This window comes from Necator americanus, chromosome III, assembly GCF_031761385.1.
Source record: "Necator americanus strain Aroian chromosome III, whole genome shotgun sequence".
In the NCBI taxonomy this organism is placed as follows: domain Eukaryota; kingdom Metazoa; phylum Nematoda; class Chromadorea; order Rhabditida; family Ancylostomatidae; genus Necator; species Necator americanus.
In genome coordinates this window covers 4,217,731-4,237,099 of record NC_087373.1, presented here as the reverse complement: position 1 = coordinate 4,237,099, position 19,369 = coordinate 4,217,731, and the positions used below count along the sequence as shown (strand labels likewise).

General features: G+C 39.5%; 2 protein-coding genes across 3 annotated transcripts; both read left to right on the top strand.

Moving 5' to 3' along the window:
• Positions 1-550: 550 nt before the first annotated feature.
• On the top strand, positions 551-7,469 carry RB195_008574 (uncharacterized protein; the record flags this gene model as incomplete). The annotated part of the gene is made up of 18 exons (XM_064195139.1): positions 551-769; positions 821-1,003; positions 1,208-1,405; positions 1,458-1,622; positions 1,688-1,792; positions 1,845-1,968; positions 2,340-2,692; positions 2,753-2,947; positions 3,403-3,510; positions 3,729-3,860; positions 4,339-4,491; positions 4,561-4,701; positions 4,766-4,921; positions 5,497-5,559; positions 5,679-5,813; positions 5,873-6,013; positions 6,077-6,229; positions 6,963-7,469. The coding sequence occupies 18 exons, from the start codon at positions 551-553 to the stop codon at positions 7,467-7,469; spliced, it is 3,231 nt and encodes a 1,076-aa protein (XP_064046284.1).
• A 3,916-nt stretch (positions 7,470-11,385) lies between these two features.
• RB195_008573 (uncharacterized protein) lies at positions 11,386-18,824 on the top strand (the record flags this gene model as incomplete). Of its 2 annotated transcripts, XM_064195138.1 has the most annotated exons (18): positions 11,386-11,450; positions 11,559-11,678; positions 12,211-12,240; positions 12,325-12,442; positions 12,950-13,038; positions 13,464-13,560; positions 14,982-15,147; positions 15,364-15,449; positions 15,607-15,685; positions 15,769-15,860; positions 16,059-16,170; positions 16,509-16,658; positions 16,714-16,898; positions 17,690-17,845; positions 17,905-18,018; positions 18,070-18,189; positions 18,251-18,459; positions 18,731-18,824. In XM_064195138.1, the coding sequence occupies 18 exons, from the start codon at positions 11,386-11,388 to the stop codon at positions 18,822-18,824; spliced, it is 2,082 nt and encodes a 693-aa protein (XP_064046282.1). The 2 variants fall into 2 exon arrangements, with proteins under 2 accessions (XP_064046282.1, XP_064046283.1); XM_064195137.1 differs by lacking the exons at positions 11,386-11,450; positions 11,559-11,678; positions 12,211-12,240; positions 12,325-12,442; positions 12,950-13,038 and having other exon boundaries at positions 13,420-13,560.
• Positions 18,825-19,369: the final 545 nt, after the last annotated feature.

Here is a 19,369-nt window from a genome sequence, read left to right as displayed (position 1 = left end):
GCAACCATATGTGTGGAACAGTGAAGGATTTAGGAAGAGAGTATTACCGTCTCATTCCTCTTCTGAAAGTGGATTCTAATAAATTAGGAGATTTTTGTAGAATAATCAAACATTTACATTTGACATATTTCAACTCTAGTCAACATCTCCATGTATCTATTTTCAGTCATTTGTATTATTTTTCAAATTTTGCTTGGTTCCAGTTTTCAACTGCCACATTATTTCTTCTGTCTCGGCGTTTACTAGTCGTTCGCTCTTTTCAAAAAAAAATTGTGATCTCGGTCTCATTGAGAATTGGAGCTAAGACAAGAATAACGTTAATGAGTTCTGTTTTTCCCCAGGGTCCCACTCATCTTTGATTCAGTAGAGAAGGCAAGGAATCCTTCTTTTATTCTTGTTTACTTAAAACATTTTCGTAACTTTCTTCGCAATGATTAAACACAAGCAAAGGAAACCCTCTTTGATTCATTTCTATGTAATTGTGCGTGGATCTGAAATGATTGGCCGACAACCAAGGATGAACCGTCTTCTAATTGGTTGCAGTTTTCAGATGGCGCGTACGCGTGCCAGATGCCCCGTCTGTCAACGGGGTCCATATCAGCTGGGAAACCTATACGATCATCTACGGTTCGTCCATTGGTGGTCGAAGGAGAAAGTGGATCAGCTGAAATTAAAAATCAAGAACACGAAATTTGAGGGCAGATTCGGCATAGAATGTGAATGTGGTAAAATCTACTATTCTCAACATGGTATACGAGTCCATAGAGAGGTAAGCAATTGATCTGAGATGATCTACAAAACATAAACCATTGATTTTCAGCGGATGCATGGAGTGCCTCTTGGTCGTTCCGCAAATTATTTCCCGGTAACATGCCCTGCTTGTCACAGTCTTTTTCGTACAGGAGAAGAGTTGGCAATTCATTGTGATGAAAAACATCGAAAACAAGGCGGTCAAGATTTTTCTATGATTCAAGGAACATTTCGCACTCATGACGATTTCGAGGTAAAATCGCTGCTGTTCAGAAAAAGAAGTTCCTTTCGCGCCCACTTCATGGACTGATATATTTATTAAGTTGTTTTTGCTCGTTCTGGTTTTGCTTGATCCCCCTACTAATTTCACTCAAAAATTAGACTCGAATAATAGCCTTGCTCATATCCAAATCAAAAATTATCAATCCAACTCAAAACTTCCTGTACAAATTTCTAGGAATGGATCGACTCGGTTGAAAGACTCACCAAAGTGGAATTCACGAAGCGAACTTCTAGGTTGTGTAAGGATGGCCGAAATCATATATTTGTGTGTAAACATTCAAGAGGGAAAGGTGCTGCCGTGGATCCAAAGGAAATAAGACAGCGCTTCAAGAAAAGCGAACGTGTCCATTCGCACTGTCCGGCTTTTATCAGAGTGAGGTTCTAATTAAGGATAGCTTTCAAGCTGGCACACATATTTTCCATAGGTGATCGAAAATATGGATGGAAGTGTCTCCTACCGAGGTTGTCTCGGACATCTAGGCCACAAAGTAGGCTTAGAGAAATCGGAGCAAAACCCAAAAGAAAAGTCGAAACGCTGGCAAACTCATCGACGACATAAGGATGCCCTGCTGTACTATTCATCCCGATTGGTACGTTAATAGTTTATAGTTTTCAAAATACAGCTAAAGAACAATATTTGAAGAACTGTTCCTAGGATTCATGTGTTTCCGAACTCTCAGATGACACATGGGCCGTTCAAGCAGAAGACGGATTCGAGTATACGGTAGTCGTGGGTGATCCATGCGAATGTGGCGAAGATGTATGTCTCTGAGTTCACATTGTATTCTTAAAGTCAAGAAACCGTGTTTCAGAACACTCATTGTGATAGATGTGGAGCATGTCCGTATCAGATCATTTGCAATTGCTCGGATGTTGCTCAGAAAAAAGGAGTCTCTTGCATCCACGCACATGCAATTGCGACTTTCATTGATAAAGGTGACTTTTCGATGAATTCTTTTTATTGTCTCTGTTCGAGTTTTCTTTTGCTATTATCTGTCGCTCGATGTTGCTATGGTAGAGTCAAAACGACATGAAGCACGGCTGCGTAAGCGGTGCGATGAGGCGTAGCGACCGTGACGCCTTTGCAACGTGCACACTTTCTTTTGCCTGTTCTGACTCTTGTAGACTCACTTTCTTGTCCTGACCATTTGATAAAATTGAGATTTTTTAACTAAAAGTACCTGCGATTTAACTACAATTGTTACTATTGTTCCGCTTGTTGGTGGACAATTTTTGTTGTCCTATTGGTTGACGACAGCTTTTACTAGATTGCTCATATAATATCTCATCGGAATTCCTATTTTTAGCTCACCAGCGCATTCCATCTGTTCAACACTACCTAGCAACCGAAATGCCCGGCTGTTCAAGTGCATCATCTGAACATGACGAAGGCGCACCACCACTGTTGGACAGTTCCGAAGATATGGGTGACTCAGATGATGATGAACATTACGAAGACAATCTATCACGGGAAGAAAAAGAAGAAAACGATCACACCAGAGCTGATACACCACCCCAGTTGGTCATGCAGAAAAAACCCATTCCAAAAGTAACTGTAGAGTTATTACGTCCAACATTCAAAGGAAAACCGCCGCGTACGTCTTCACCGTTGATAACATTGAGAGAAGAGGCTAAAGAAGAATTGGAACAGTTCCAAGGAGTATGATTTTAATTCATTTCTGTATAAACCTTCCTGAAATAATCTTTAATATCTGTTTAGTTGGACGAAAAGCAGCATGTGATGGTGAATACTTGTATGCAAAGCCATCTGCCGCATGTAATCAGAGATATTCGATCTACAATCGAAAGCAAGATGAGTGAAATTCTACCTGCAGGCGTAGAGAAAACGCCGAAGACCCGACTTCAGAATTCTTCACGTTTTATACAGCAAGAAGAAGCCGGACCAAGTACTTCGGTGAGTGGAAACAATGTATAGTAGAGTCAAAACGACATGAGGTACGATGCAGTCACGTAAGCGGATGCGCTCGAAGCGGTGCAGTAGAGCGTAGCGGTTAGAATCTGGAGGGAACTCTTCTTTGACACCATTCCTCGCTGTAGTGATGATCCCACCTCGATTCAAACCGCTATCTTCGTCGCGCCGTTTACGCGAATGCACCTACTCTATGTGATTTTCACGCTGCTATAAAGTTCGTAATTGGAAAACTAAGAAGTATTTTCATACTAGGGATTTATAACAAACTGACATTATTCTGTCACTCTCCAGTGAGTCGTATGTATGTTAATGAAAAAGTACTAAAGCCAAGAAGATTATTGTGCTCTTCTAGAAGATCCTTTTTGAAAACTACGTCTCCTTTTCTACAAAAGCAAAGAGGATTGCGAATTATTTACACTCACCACAACCACTTTCAGAGTAAACAAGGCGAATGTCCAAGTCAACAACCGAATCAGAGCCGCGAAAATAAGATCCCGGCAACTCGAAAAGTGCTCAGACGTGAATTTCTAGAAGCACGTTCCTCTGTAAGTGTATTTCATAGATATCAATTCTCAGGTAATGCTATGCCATCAGACGGAACTGTAGGACTTTGTGTTGTAGAGCTTTGATGTTTACAGCCAACACCGACATCGTATTTGGATGACAGTGCGAAGTAATACATAAACATACATCCTGTTTTTGTCGACCAGTTTTTACCACCAATGATTTCTCAGCTGAAAACACAGTTATATTCTTTCTCCAGAGAATTCGACTCAGTGACGAAGATCAGAAGGAAGTGTTGAGGATTCGAACGCAGCGTGAGCAAAATCAACAGGTTGTCGCACAACCGATACGAAAAGTTCTTAAACGCGAATTCGTCGAAGCGAGCACGTCTGTGAGTGGTTTTTAGGGGTTGTTTTGATCGATTTTTATCTCTAATACAGCCATCGGCATTGCTGCTCTGTAGACTTTATATTTTTTTGAAAACAGAAGTTGATACTTCGTTCTCAGCTTCTCTGACTGATCTTTTCCCTTTCAATAGCCTAGTCAAATGTTCTGAGATTTTATGCCACTAAATATTTTGCTTAGAAAACTCCGAGCAGCCGAATGCGGTTGAAGCGCTCCTATCCTGCCAAGATTTTATTGTTTATGTCCGAAGATCCGATTTTTCAAATTCTATGACTTATAAGCTTTATAAATACCGATACCTTGCGACCTCTCAGACTACGATGACTGAAATTCGCCTGTGAATTGCTATAAATGAAGAGACTACATAGAAGGCTACAGAAATCCTGCATTCCATTTCAATGGTTTACAGCCCAGAGTTTTGGATTTTTATTTATAGGTTTAGTAAGATTTGAGTGGAATTTCAGCGTTGTCGCCTGCTCAGTGATAACGCAGAGGAAGATCCACAATCGGTGCAACAACAATCACAAGAGGAAATGAATGAACATGGTGTACAAGAACTTCCTATTTTGTTACCTGCAAAAGTTCTTAGACGAGAACTTGTTGAAGCAACACCATCGGTGAGTCAAATCTGACGAAATGAACCTTCTTCCTTTGAGGTGCTTATTACCATTGCTCCTATTGTTCAGATGGGCCTGCTGCTCAAGAAACAGTCTGAGCTTGGCCCTCTTCCGCCTGGATATCGAAGGGTTGTACGGCAAACGGTCATCACACAAGGCGGTCGTAGAGTTGTGAAACGTGTCGTGGTCAGAAGACCTATTCTCCCATCCGTGAGTAAACTATTTGGTTGGTTTTTCCGCTACGAATTGTTCGTCAAAAATCAAATACTTTAAGGAAAAAGCTCTAATAGATGCATTAGAGCAATCAACAACAGACGGACAAGCAAAGAATGAGGAAGACGAGGGAATCGAACTTCCTAATGAAGGGATCGAAGTGAGAAAAAGGTCTGAAGAACAACCACAAAGTTCTCGAGTCAACGAGGTTGCAGAGGTAAGATTTTCCTACTTGCCCTCTCCTGCTTTTCTTCCACTCGAATCAATTCTTCTTTGGTTTCTCGTGCGAGAATTTCCACATAAACACTATAATCGAATTGGCAGTTTTTCGTGCATGTTTTGATCAAAGCTCACTTTCCGACTTTATTTCCGATGTATCTAAAATTTCCAACGAGCCGTAAGTTTATCCGGTGCAACATAATCTTTCTCGTCAACAACTTCGTTACTCGCTTTGAATTTTTGTCATGTTTTATTTACTGTCGGGTTTCGTAACGGGTTGTTTTTGCTATTATTTTATTCCTTACAACTTTTGCTCATATTTTTACCCCGAAACAATTTCTTCTTTAGTTGTATGCACTTGTTTCGTTTTCTCGATACTTTGTTCTAATATTCTTCACCAACAGCAGCGGAAAGGCGCGGGCTAACACCGTGTTGTACTACTTTTTTTCAAAAAAATCATGACTTCGTTTTCCTCTTCCAAAGTACGAATGAGTTTCGTCACATCACAACCATTCCTCTGAAAAAAATGTTGGAAAAAAACGGATGCAGTCTTTCGCAATTCACTGTTTTCAGGAAAATCAAGAGATCGCTGAAGAAACCGCAGGAAGCTCCAATACGGTTGCGGAAGTCCCTTTTGTATGTATAAATTGTTCTGGATTCATCTCTTCATAAGCTTAGACCACTTTCTCAGTTGCTCCATACTTTTTTGTTTAGATGTTGTGTAAGCAAATATTGATGTAAACTGTTACTTGTAGGCATCAGTTACTGCTGTGGAAGCGATGGAATCAAATCCTGAAATTATCTTCTTGAAAGAGGGTCCTGCAGCGGCTGGAAAAACACTCTGCGAAGAATCAGCACGGCCTTCAACAGCTGCAAAGCCCACTGAAGATGTAAGTTAGTCAACAAAGATACCTACCATCGAGTACTAAGCAAGTCCTCATTTCCTTAGGTGAGTTACTCTCCAGAAGAAGATCATAGAACCGAATCAGAAACCTCGAAGGATGGTGCCAGAGTAGTTAAGAAGATCTACACACGGAGAGGATCAGAATGGGTACTAAAGCGGTTGGTAATTCGACCCGCAAATGAACATGTGAGTAAATATCCCTTTTAAAAAAATATGCTGCCGTATATACTGGATAGATAGTAGTTACAGGACCGAGAACTGGCAAGAAGTACAGAAATGACGGCAGACAGCAATGAAAGCAACGTCGCAAAGGATAGCGCAGCGGATGAAGTAGGAACAAGTCCGACGAAAAATGGCCCTTGCCGAGTGATTAGACGTACGTTGGTCAAAAGAGCAGCGATGGTTAGTTTTTCTGCTCTTTTTTCAGATGGGAGTGGTTATGTACAACTTGTTCATTTATCTATTATTTATACTATACTTTTGCTTATTTACTTTTATTTTGTGGATTACTGAACAGAAAAAAAGAGATATTTTTGACATCAGAACTAACTTGCTCTATTATAGTCGGGTCAGAACGTCATGAAGCTCGGTGCAGTTGCGTAGGCGGCTGCGCTCGAAGCGGTGCGGTGCTAAGTAGCGGTTAGAATCTCGGTTAGAATCTCGGGAGCCTTGACACCATTCCTCTTTGTACTTCGCGATGGTCCCACCTCGATTCTAACTGGCGTCCGCCGCGCCGCTTCGAGCGCGGCCGCCTACGCAACTGCATCGTGCTTCGTATCGTTTTGACCCGACTATACTTCTGAAACCAATTCAACGTCTCCATTCAACGAACTGAAGTTATATGAGCACTTCCTCCATGTAGCATCTGTTAAATCGTTCACCATCGACGATTGATCTATATGCTGTTACCATCATAGATGTGATAGGAAGGAGCGGACCCTCCTCAGGAGAAGGGGGTGCAGTTCATGGCATGCAACTCAAGTAATAAGGATTCTTTCGCCAAATGTTCAAAAGTGAAGAGGGTCCCTTCTCCGACCGTTTAAAAGTGAAGGGGATAGAAACACCGGCTCCGACTATCGCATCTATGGTTACCATGACCCAACAATCCCTCACAACCAGAATTTCCTCTTTTTAGGTAGAAGCAGCGAATGACGACGTCGAGCAAAACCTCGAGGAGAAATCAATCGACAACGAGATTGGCGAATCGATTCACAAGACTCCTGATCTGATCCGAAAAAGCCTAACAACTGCACTGACCGCCAAGAGCGGTCAGCATCAAGCTCGAACGGAGATCTTGTGTCTGATGTGCGGGAAAGCGGAACCACCGGAGCATAGCAACGAAGAGCAGATCTTCTGGATGGGTTGCTCAAATGCAAAGAAATGTCATGTGAGAGCGCATGAAAAATGTCTCAGAGCAGCGCGGGCACGATGTTTTGTATGTCATGCGGGGACATGGATTAGGGTGTTAGTGAAAAATTCGACTAAACAGAGACTTGGCGTTAATACAAGGTCCGCTAATAAGGCTGCAAGCAAAGGCATTGTTGGTAGCGTCAAGAGCACCAATGGAGATAAAACACCACAATCACCAGCTGGCCAACCGACAGACGAAAGAAGCCCAGCGCTTTGTGAAGTCAACTCCTAGAAATGGTGGTGTGAATTCGTTTCAAGTCAGCTGATCCGTTTAAGAAAAAGAACTCTTTAGTTCTTCTTTTTTGTTTTGTTCTTTTTCTGTTTATTATTCTCATTATTCTTTTAGTAATTCGCTTCCAGGTTACCAAGAATTAGGCAATATGTTAATCTTGTTATGTACGCTTAAGACCGGTACGGCATCGAAGCCATCCTTCCATAGAAGAATTATACATACAAATAAATGTAGATCATGTACATATTGATTTTACTGTTTTTTGAAAACAATAAATGTTGTTATTCTATCGATATTGGAGTAAAAGATGAATATTCAAGACTCTTCCGAGGTGCGTATTGAAAATGTGGAAATTTTGAAGAGCATATGATTAATTCTCTGTGCGGTGTTGTTCTGGATTTATTTAGCGTCTATATGAACCGTGAAAAGTACTAAAAAAATTTAAAAAAAAACAAGATCAAGTAAGCGGTGAAGTAAACATTTTTCATGGGCGACAACTGCAGGATACGGACTTTTACACGGACACTAAAACTAAAAATTGGACTGTTACCAATATTTTTATAAACAAATAAACAAAAACCATAGATACGTATTTCTCAAACATAAATCTTGGTCTATCATCATCCAGTAATAGTTCTCAGAATCGCTCAGCAGATTGGTTAAGTGTGTACTAAAAGTACGATTCGTAATAACATGCATCGTATGTTTTTCGCAGTGTTCGCTCAGACATGTCAGTCTCTTATAATTATGTCGTTATTTCGCGGAAAAAAAGAAACGAGACGGCTTTAATTAAATTTAAATGAATGAATGCTTTAAATGAGACATTTATCTCTTCTGAACATTATATTTAAAGCAAATATAAAAGTAGAAAACGGCACAATTGCGCGATAGCAACCGACATTTCTACTAGCCACAATCATTGGTGCATACGTATGTGTTCGAGGGGAGGGATCGTAGCTCACCGTCCAAACGATAATGTTCTCTTCTTTCCAAAGAAAAATGCAAAAGAGTAATGATTTCTAACAAAACAAAAAAAAAAGAAAAGAAAGAGAAGAATACTGTTCTAGAATAGCAAAAAGGAATGCGCGCATCATTCCGTAGCACGTGCTTTTAAGCGGGCGACCGGGGTCGAAGAAATATCCGTCGAGCAGATGCATACTGTGGATTTGTGTAATGCAGACATGCAATCATGGAGCGCGGCACAAATCGTTACAGCGAATTTTTGAGCGGACTTATTTCCAGACATATTAAGAGTGAAGCGCGCGGCATCAATAAGTCCGCTAAGGACCACTACGTTCACTTCAATTCAGAATCGTTTAAGGTTTACGAACGTGTAACTGACCTATACAATGACTTGCGGAGGCTAGTCGATGTGCGAAATCAGTGTTTTTATCCTCTCAGACAAGACTGATACCAATTAATGGATCCTGGAGGGATCAAAGGCTTGGTGAGTGCTGGGGCCGATTCCAACCTCCGATCGATCGGGAAGACAGCGGAACTTCTTTCCAACTACACTAGCCACTTAAGCATATTATTAGTCTAGGATCTGGAACAGAATGACTTTTGCGAATTTTGCACAAAACTATGTGGTTCGCACATGTTACCGTTTATGAATACCATCACCTTATCCCCCATCTAAGTGATATTTGAGGACTACGGAGTATATGCCACCATCTGTCAGCGTGCGTTGACAGTAGATTAAACAGCCGGAGCTGAGATAAGCAAACGAAGCCGGATCGATAATTCTTGATGCTAATCCATAGGAATGTAGTAAAGACCATAGAAATAATACAGATCAAGGAATAATTTCTTGAACACGGTATCTTTGGTGACTCCGTAACCAACAAAGTCACATCGATGCCATCACGCGAAACTGCAGAGAGATAAAATAGAGTAAAAGTGGAAATTTTATGAGTGTGGGACCCTGCGGGTCCCTACTCTCAAGGAACTTGTGGATTCGAATATCAATTGTTCAAAAAACTGAAAAACTCAAACACGAAGTAGAAGTGATATTTGGAAACTCATAGGAAAAACAGGTTGTAAACCTCCTAAGAAAGTTCATTCTTGCTAGGAAACACACATGAATTACGACCTGCACACACTGCGCTGTTAGGATCTAATGTGTTGCACAAGTACAGAAACATACTTTCATCCCATCACTGTTCTTTCCATTTTCATTTTCTTCCTCTCTATTTCATGCAAATCTTGTGCATCTGCGTAGTTTTTATTACATCGTGCTTTTTTTTGCAAAAAGCATTAGTAGTTGAGTCATATCCTTTTTTCAGCGCAGCGTGAGACGTTCAAGTGCGTACAGCTGCCATTTTTTCAATTAAATATGTTTTTTTTTCTAATATGAGGCACCATCGTTTCCAGTCGATATCGAAGCATTTCATCCGCGACCGCATTGAACCCATGGAGCTCCAGGGCCCTAAGTTCACCTTGGTCTTAACATGCATTACATGGCAAGGACGTATCCATACTGTAATCAGTCGCTTCATAAGTGCAGTATCTTCCTGCCAGAACCGGTCATTTCATGGGTACCTTCTTTAACAGTAATACCAGCCAGCTTTCCTCATTTACTGGGCATTTACGGTGCAATTTAAAGGATTTGCGAAGGACGCGTAGCTCATCGGTGCTCTTAAACATGAGGAAAACAGGGTGGTATAGTTATTAAATACACATAGCAGTGTTCGACCTTTTTTTGAAGGTAGGTATGCAAAAAAGGCAGCTCTCGTCCTGTTTTGCACACCCACCTTGAAAAAAAGGTCATACAGTGATAAGAAACACAAGCGTTATCATTAGGACTGGTTCTTAAAAACAAAGGTGGGAGAGGGGGAAGAACTTTCAAAGCGGTTAATGTGTGGCGATTGAAATTGAAATTGAAAGATTGTGAAAATTTCGAACAAACTCCTTCGTTGAAAAGAGAAAGAAAAGAATATACGAGAAGTGTTTGATTAGCAATGGAGCGCGATAGTTAGTAGAACAAAAACATGTCATCTGATCCAAAAATAGGATTTTAAAAAATCGAAGAAGATCTTAATTTCCTAGTTTCTTGTCTTCCTTTGTGAGGAATTATGAAAGCGAAATTCTGTTCTCTGGTACTACCCTTTTATTTATGAGATATGATCTAGCCTTGGGCTATAGTCAGGTGAAAACGACCTAAAGTTTGGTGCAGTTGCGTAAGCGACTGCGCTCGAAGCGATGGGGTTGAGCTAGCTATTTGAACCGTGGTGGGACCAACGCTAGCTCCACGAGAGCGAACAAAGAATGGTGTTGATAAAGATCCCAATCGCTACGCACCACCGCGCCGTTTCATGCGCAGCTGCTTCCGCAACTACACCGTGTTTCATGTCGTTTAGACCCTGCTATAGAAATGTTAGCATTGATGAATCCTTCAAATAAATTCCCACAAAAATACTACTCTGTAAATTCAACATAAGCGTTTCTTCTCATAATCACACTAGCAACTCAAGAATAACAGCTAGCAACCTGTTTATTTACACGCTAATCTTATTCTGCAAACACAGCACATACCTTGAATTTTCGACTTGACTGTTCATTTAAGCGTCGAAATTATGTTGTAATTGCAACTTTGGACAGAGTAGCACTACTAACTTTTTACGTAATTTAAATGTAATGTTGTGTTGTACTTCTGTACAAAGTGCTCAAATCTCTAAATTTCTCTCAACTACGATTGCACTGTCATCTCAATTGCAAAATAGAGTAAAGTTTCCGATTAAATTGAACTTTGCGGCTACGTCACCACCAACTTTGTAATGTTTTTGCAGGGAACGCAGCAGAGACAAAAGCAAATAAAAATTGTTAGAAAAGTGCATAAGTTCGACACAATCAACTTTCACATTTCACGTCATTTCTCTCACATCACAAAATGAATTCATAAAAAAACGAACGATCAATGCTAACGCTTTCGTCTCTACTTCGCTATTCTCAACTATTATTAAAGAACATCGGGAAAAGAGTGTGTGAAATTACACGTGAATTAAAGATGAATAGATAGTGTGACGAGAAGAGAGAACAGCGACAACGATACGATTTCAGAAGACACTGCACTGAATCGACATGACGCAGGCCGCGACGTCGCGGCGTGGATTCGGCGGCACTATTCCGGGACCGCAGCGGCGGTGGCGGCGGCGGCGACGACGACGACGATGACGACGCTGACCTCAAAATTGCATATGTCGGAATGAGGTTATTTTTTCCCCTCAAAGATATTTCCTAGTGCAAAGAGCAATTGTTTTAATCGCATCTTCGTTGATATCTCCAGTTGATTTTTTTTCTTTTAGAAATGATTTTCTTTCTCCAAAATCCGTAAAAGGCTGTGTTAAAGTCACTTTTCCATGTACATGAGTTTTTCATTAGCATATTTCCACTTTAGACTCTTTCCTTAAACATCGGCCGCTTAAGAAATAGCGTTCAGTTGGGGAATTCCTTGCAATATTTTGTTGTGTCGAAGATTTCCCTTTGTTATTTCTCAAAATGAACACATTTATTCCGGCTTACTTCTTTTCCATTTTCATGCTTATGTGTTAATATGTATTCTGTTCTATTGTATGTTGTCGTATGATTCTCGCCTTTGCTATCGCTAAAAGTGCCCAGCGCATCGATTTCCTTCTGATGAAAGGGCATAGAATCCCTTGTTTACACGGCGTATTTTACTGTAATATTGAAGCATACGACGACGAATTTAAAGTACAATCTGAGTTGTTTCCATTGTAACCAGGAAGGAGATATTGGATGAAGTTGTTCGAAGGTATAGATTTTGTTCTGCACCATTTTTTTTCACAAGTTATTGTATGGTAGCTCTTTATAGCGAGAGAAATTCTAGAGCATTCAGGATTACGTCCGTTGTTATGCTTAAAGTCTCTGCTAAAAAGTACTTGACCACTTCACAACTGAAGAACGCAGGAATCGCCTTTCTACAAAAAATCGAAATGTTGCTCTCTGGCTCGGAGGTGAGTTTTGTCTTGAATTAATTCCTTAAATTCTTAATTCATTCGCTTAAACAATTATTTTCGTCACTGTATAATTTTGCTTACGTTTGCATTCTCCGAATTGGTCCTATCATCTTCTTTTCGGATTTAAATGTCACAGCAGTAGAACTTTATATTATTTCCAATTTTTATCGAAGTGGTGCACCATTCACGTGACAGAATTACATTTATCCATTAAAAATCTCGTTCATTATTACCATCACTACTCACCTTCGCACTCACTTTTTAGAGCTTTTCGATCAGAGTTCACCCTTTTTGCTACTATTCTTGGATACAACCACATTTTTGTTTGGATTCCTCTATTTTGTTTTGTGTGAAATAATCCTCGATGCATTTGTGTTTTGCAGTCGAGAGTTTCTCATCGTTGATGTTATTCCTATATCCACTACAGAATCATTTAACTGTTGAGCACTATTTCTCGTTTTAATCAATCGAATTTTTTCTTAGTTTAATCCTTTTTCTTTCCAGAGAGGTGAAGGAGCAGCCGTACCATGTAAACTCCTTTTTCTACGACACGTTCCTGTGTATATCGTGTATCATTGTATTATCATCATACGGTGTTCCTCCAACGTTTCTCGCCTTTTACTGTTTTACCTATGTGATGTCATAAGTTTTTTTTTTGTCAGTATACATTTCATTTATTCTGTATTGTATTGTGATTGCTTTTTTTGTTTAAAAGAAAAACCATCGTCCCAAAAAACTACAGCATGTTCATTGTTATTATTTCGTCAATAAATATCGATTATTTTTGTTAGCATTGTGTTCAGTCGTGGAGTGGTAAAAAGCTACCAAGCATATCTAGTTTAAAATCTTTAGTAACTGACAGGCTTCGAAATGTATACAATGTACTATTATGCAAAATCCCAATCTAGATTTATTCCGACCGATCCAGCACAATGAGACGAAAACACGGCTAAGTGCGGAATTCCATACAATCGATGCTGTTCACTACAGCGCTAAGTTACTTTTTGATTTCATGGAGTTCGGTGTTTCTGCTCGACTACGTGCTACGCGTGAAAAATTTCACTCCTTACGTGAATTTTGCCAACAAATACGGCCTGGAGGTGTCCCCTTTTCAGGTTCGTCCTTTAATTTTATTCGTATCATCCTTTCCTCGTGTTCTCCTACAACAGCCCCCTCCATTTCAAGATCAGTTTGAGCCTGTTGAACTAATCTGCACTGAATTTATTTGGATTTGCTCTGGTCTTATCCATCTTGAGCTTTTCGGATTTGATATGGTTGACTCTGCATTACTTATTTTTTTTCTTTTTTCTTTAGGATAGGAGATGTCGTTTAACGTAAATGGCTAGATGTTATTCTTGCACAAATAATAGTGATTCGCATTTTAGCACATTCTGTTCAGAACTGTACAATTCTCAATGATTCTTTCAAAAGTGTGCTTCCTGGTTATTTGCTTGCAACCTTCAAAGATTAACGGTGTTTATGCACAAGCACTTTACTTCTCACCCGTAAAATCTTAATTGTAAGATGAGTGCCCGAGTTTTCTAAAATTTTTCCCCAAAGCTGCTGGAACAATTGAAATCCTGATACTTTGAAATACTTTGCATCTCTTTTCGTTGCAAGTTCAATGGAACATTTTGTACTATTTTGTATTGCATTGTTTGCTTTGTTATCTGTTTATCTGCAGCACAGAACAGAAAGAACAAACTTCGGGAGAAAAAAAAAAACAAAATAGTCCTTGTTTTTCTCCCAGAGGATGCAGTGTCATGTAGCTATGACTCAAGGTTCTTTTTTTACTTACTTTAGCAGAAGTACCAAGTTCTGTCCATGTGTAGAATTGGTGCGCGCTAACTACAAGAAATCCCCTATTAACAACTTTAGAATCCCAGTTGATCAACCTGTTTTATTTTTTCTTATTTGCTTTGTAAAAATTGTTAAGTATTACACAGAAAGCTCCAACTTTTCCTTTTTTCATGGTTGTTTCACCTTAAAATAGGTTCACCGTATTGGAACGTAAATACATATATAATATAGTCGGCGTCGAATTATTAGATCACTACAGTACATATGAAATTTCGGGTGTGACCCAACTACTTAGAAAAGTTGTCTGTTATCTCTAAAAACTTCGACGGTTGTTTAGTTTTTCAAATTTATTGTGACTTGAAATTCTGCGTAAAGGGATGATTAATCTGGTTTGTTCCTAACTGCTGCTGAGTTTTATCATCACTCGTTTTTACTAGTAACAATCGCTGCGCTCGAAAACCTAATTTTGGTACCGGAAAAACCAATATATTCTCCATTTGGGCCTTTTTTCCACATTGTATTTTCATGCAGGGGTTTTAATTTCTTCGCCATCACTTCAGCTATTTAAAATGATGCAAATATGGCGGCTGACTCTCACACTGAACAAAAATTTCAAAATGGTTCAACACAGTTCAACATTTTTCGGCTTCACCGCGTATTGTGTTCGGAACAATTCCTTGATAAATACGATTTCACTGCATTGTTATGTTCTGTCCGTCCTAATGTTTCTTTATAGCTTCGAGTCTATACAACACGCTACGTTGATGGTGGCTATCTTACGGCTCCTAATGAAGTGGATGTTAGCCGGAAGTTGAAATCGTTATGGTTCTCGTTTGGAGCATTGACAGCACTTGTATGCCTCGTCGGCATCTCCGTCTACTTGTCCCACCTTCTCTATCGAGGTTGGTTAGCTTGAACTTCTTTTCTGATGCATTCTTCTTTCATTGACTTTTTTCGACGTCTTTCTTTCCTTTCTGTTCATTTCTCATTGATTGAAAAGAATTCCATGAATGATATCCTACTGTCTTTGTATAAATGTTTCTGTGTATTTATTTACGCAGCTAGAATGACAATTTTCTGCTGTTTTCGACTTGTTTTATCTCATATGTCGCCTTCAGATGTTTCGTATTTGCTATCATTACGACCAAAAGTAGCACCATATCGATCAATACCTCATCCAATCGCAGCACTTATTCGAACAGAGGTGATTCTTATTTATATAACAACATTGTATGAAAGGGAACAATCTACAAACGTTGTAACTCTGGCTACTTTATTTCGCTTGTGAAAACTTTTCTATTTTTTCCTGTTCTTTCTTTTACTGCTTTAAAAGTGCTAAATTGTGTGTGATATTGATTAAGGCACCAACTCCTGACGACCTTCCTCCACCACCGACGGAAGAGTTTGACGTTCTTGATGGATCAGCTGATTCAGAAACAGGTACGTTAATCTTTTCTTTCTCTCTTTTTTACATTTGCTTTTGTAATAAATTCATTCACAACAAACAATTTACAAATGTTTAGGTCTCATACCGATCATCCCTGGAGTGAATTTGCCGTGGAGTCATATACCTGTTTTCATGGTGGTATTGGCGGCAGCAGCTATAATACATGAGGTGTGCGGAAGTCCTCTTTTTTCCAATTAACATTGAATTGTTTTTCATTTGACTTCGTTTACTTTGACTACCGAGAGTAAACCTAAACAGATATTTCTGATTCGTATCTCCTGAATCACTTCTACACTGATTTTTTTTAAATCTAAGTTCTTTCTTTGTTGTGAAATGTACATCCACAGATTCATTTTTCTTATTTAGCTTGGACATTCCTCCGCAGCAAAGACCTATAATGTTCGAGTTAACGGCTTCGGATTGTTTTTGCTTGGCTTGTATCCTGGAGCATTCACGGACATTGATCCAGAGTCTTTGAGTAAGTTTCACGTTCTTTCGTTTCTTTTTTTCGGTTCTGATGCGGTTTGTTCGTCCTCTTCTTCCTCCTTTCTCGCCACCTGCTTTCCTTTTGTTTTCGAAAAACGTTCTCGGAATAAAAACTTGCGATGTCGTTCTAGAAACCTGTTTGTCGAAACATTGGACGCATGTTTATGGGAACGAAAACAGTTTAATTATTTCTAATATGGTAATTCTCTGTCAGAGGCGATCAAGAGTTTCTTTTCTGTTTTCGCCAAAAAAATGAAAGAGATTGAACTGTCTTTTTATATTCTTTTAGACTATTCCATGTATTTGTCTCAGTAAGCAGAACCCTTTTAGGACGCAGTCATCCTCGCCACCGTCTTGAGGTGTTCGGAGGAGGTATCTGGCACAATATTGTGTTGGCCGGTGTGGCGTATTTAATGTTCCTCTGGACGCCGTACTTTTTGTCTCCGTTCTTCAGTCAAGGCAATGGAGTTACTGTTACAGGTGCGGTGGCATTCGCGGCAATCGTATTTTTCATCATCTAATGCGCTTTTGTTAGGCGTTGATTCACGTTCCGGCTTGTATGGTGCTGGTGGGTTGTCAGCGGGGAACGTTGTAGTATCTATTGATGACTGCGCGATACGAAAACAAGAAGATTGGAGGGAATGTGTGCGGCATCTGGAGAAAGAAAAACATGGTCAATGCGTGCCGCGCAGTACTGTTGAGGCATCGCTAGCGACAAAGGTGTGTTAGTTTGTTTGTCTACACTATCTTGTTGTTTACTTATTTCTTACAATATTGACGTGATCGGTTCTTCGCGGCAAAAAAACTGGAGAAATGTTACCTTTATAAAGGAACTGTTAATACTGATACGCGAATTATTCATATCTCATGTGTTGTTTTCGGGCTTTTAAGGGGGAACTCTTGAACGGAGCCAAACATTGAGGCAGCATTGATGAAAAAACGTTTTTATCAAATCATGCGTTTTTATCAAAATTAGTTGGTAACGATGAGAAGAGAAATGCTGCTCACAGCACTTTTGTTATTAATAAAGCAAAAAAGTTACCGTTATTTATTTTCATCCTATTGATCGCGCTCAAAATTTATTGTGTTGGTACGCACACGCTTCTTGGCATTTTCTTCCTGAAATCATTCCTTCGAATACACCAAAAACACAGATGACTTAATGGAAGCTTTGCCTTTATTCACGCTCTGGCGGCAAATTGCGGTAATTAGATGAAAAAAAATTAGAAATTAGAGAAAGAAGATAGTGAATCGTAAAGACCCCCTTACATTCTCGTTGTTATGGGAGATAGTTTTTCAGTGAAGAAGAGCTAGAATAGAGAAATTGCTCAGCTAAAATTAGCTGTACTTAGAGACGAGTTTTAAGGCGAAATGAGTTTCTTATGTTTTTTTTCGCTTCCCGTCTAGGTTGAAGTTGGAGGAGACATGCGTTCTAAGGAGAAAAGAGACTTAAGATTCAAATACTCGATAGCTTTTTCCAGATATTTTATCTTACCTTTATTTTTTTTCAGACGTCAATTTCTTTGGATGAACTGCATTGCTGCGATGACTTCACGAATATCACGCATGCTCACATGTGTTTTGAGACGATGCTTGATATAACCACCAAGCAATTCGTCACTAAAGCATACTCACTGAATAAGGTCCTTCGTGTTGGATCAGTGGAGGTGAGGATGACGTGATACGTGTGTATTGCGTTGGTTTGCGCTAGTTTGGTTGATTTTAGCCCGCTCAAGAGGTCATCCGTGAGAAACGGAAACGTTCCAAACGATTTAGTTGCCTATCAGCACAATATGTTACCTCACAGCCAAGTTGTAGTAACACTACGAGTTGTGCTAAGGTAAGTTCTTTAACGGCCCTTTCTTCTGTTGGGAAAAAGCAACGTGTTGAGAACGCGGAAGGAGACGAGCGAGTATGTGTTTTTCCCGCCTTGTTCAATGGAACCCAGTTGGCCAGAATAACGGTGAAGAATCACCAACGACCTGTTCTGTATGTGGGCGATCTGGATGAGGTTCAAATGAACACTATAATTAACGAATAATGAAAGTTTGACTAATCTGTGCTGTTTTCAGCTTATCACTTATGTTAGGATCGATCCACTGGTTGCCAGACTCTCATGGATCCCTCACTATTGGGCTGAGTCGGTGGAATTGGTACCGAAGTACCTTTTCACCCTCTCATTGGCACTGGGTTTACTTAATAGTGTGCCTTGTTATGCACTTGACGGACAATATATAGTGATCACGTGTGTAAATTGGGCTTTTAAGATGTTTGCAAGACGGTGAGTTTAATTTTTATCCTCAAATTTTTTAAATGAAAGTTTTGACCTCGTTATGTAAAATTGAGAAACGATGTCAGAAAAGCTAAAATGCAATGTTTTCGCTATCTTCTGACTGTACATAGTGAGCACGTATCTAGAGGCATCCTAGTGCTATTTAGGGGGAAATCACTACTAATTTTTTCCATTTATCAAGCGTTTTATTGCCATGTTTGCTTTTGCTTCTCCTCAATACATATTTAAATTTGCATGTTTGTTGGTATTTTGTGTTTAGGCGCCGTCAACAGCTGATTTCACTGATTCTCACGTTGGGAACGTTTCTCCTATGCGCTAATGTCATCGTAGGCTTCATCAAAATGGCTATTTAGTCCTATTCATCATTATTCTTTCTCATTCGATTGTGATAGTTCTGTTTAGTCGTGCAAATGATGTAATATTACTATAATTAGCGAAATTTCCATCTTTGTTGTTAGCAGGTTTGATTGTAATACTTTTCTTCAAACACTCATGGAAATGCTGGTCCTAGGAATGCAAACGAATACGCAGATCTTGAAAAAAGAACTAGAATGATTCTCCCCACTCGTTCAGTTTTGAGTCTAAATCGGTCCTATCGCTTAATTCATGATTTGAAAATGAAATTCCTGGCCGCTCAGGTGAATTTTAAATTCTTTGAATTTGAATATCTAATATGGTTACAAACACAAACTAATGAAACTATTAGTGAGCGTGGGGAAATTTAACTAGATTGAGAATCCCCATGTTCTCAAGATGTGCCTTCAAGATCTAAAAATCAATAATTTCAAATGTCACATTCGGTTGCGTTGTGCTACCTCTAACCAAGTACTTTGAATGTTTAAAAGGAAATCTGAGGGTATCCTATCCTTTATTTGTATTCCTTGGATCAGTCTTTAAA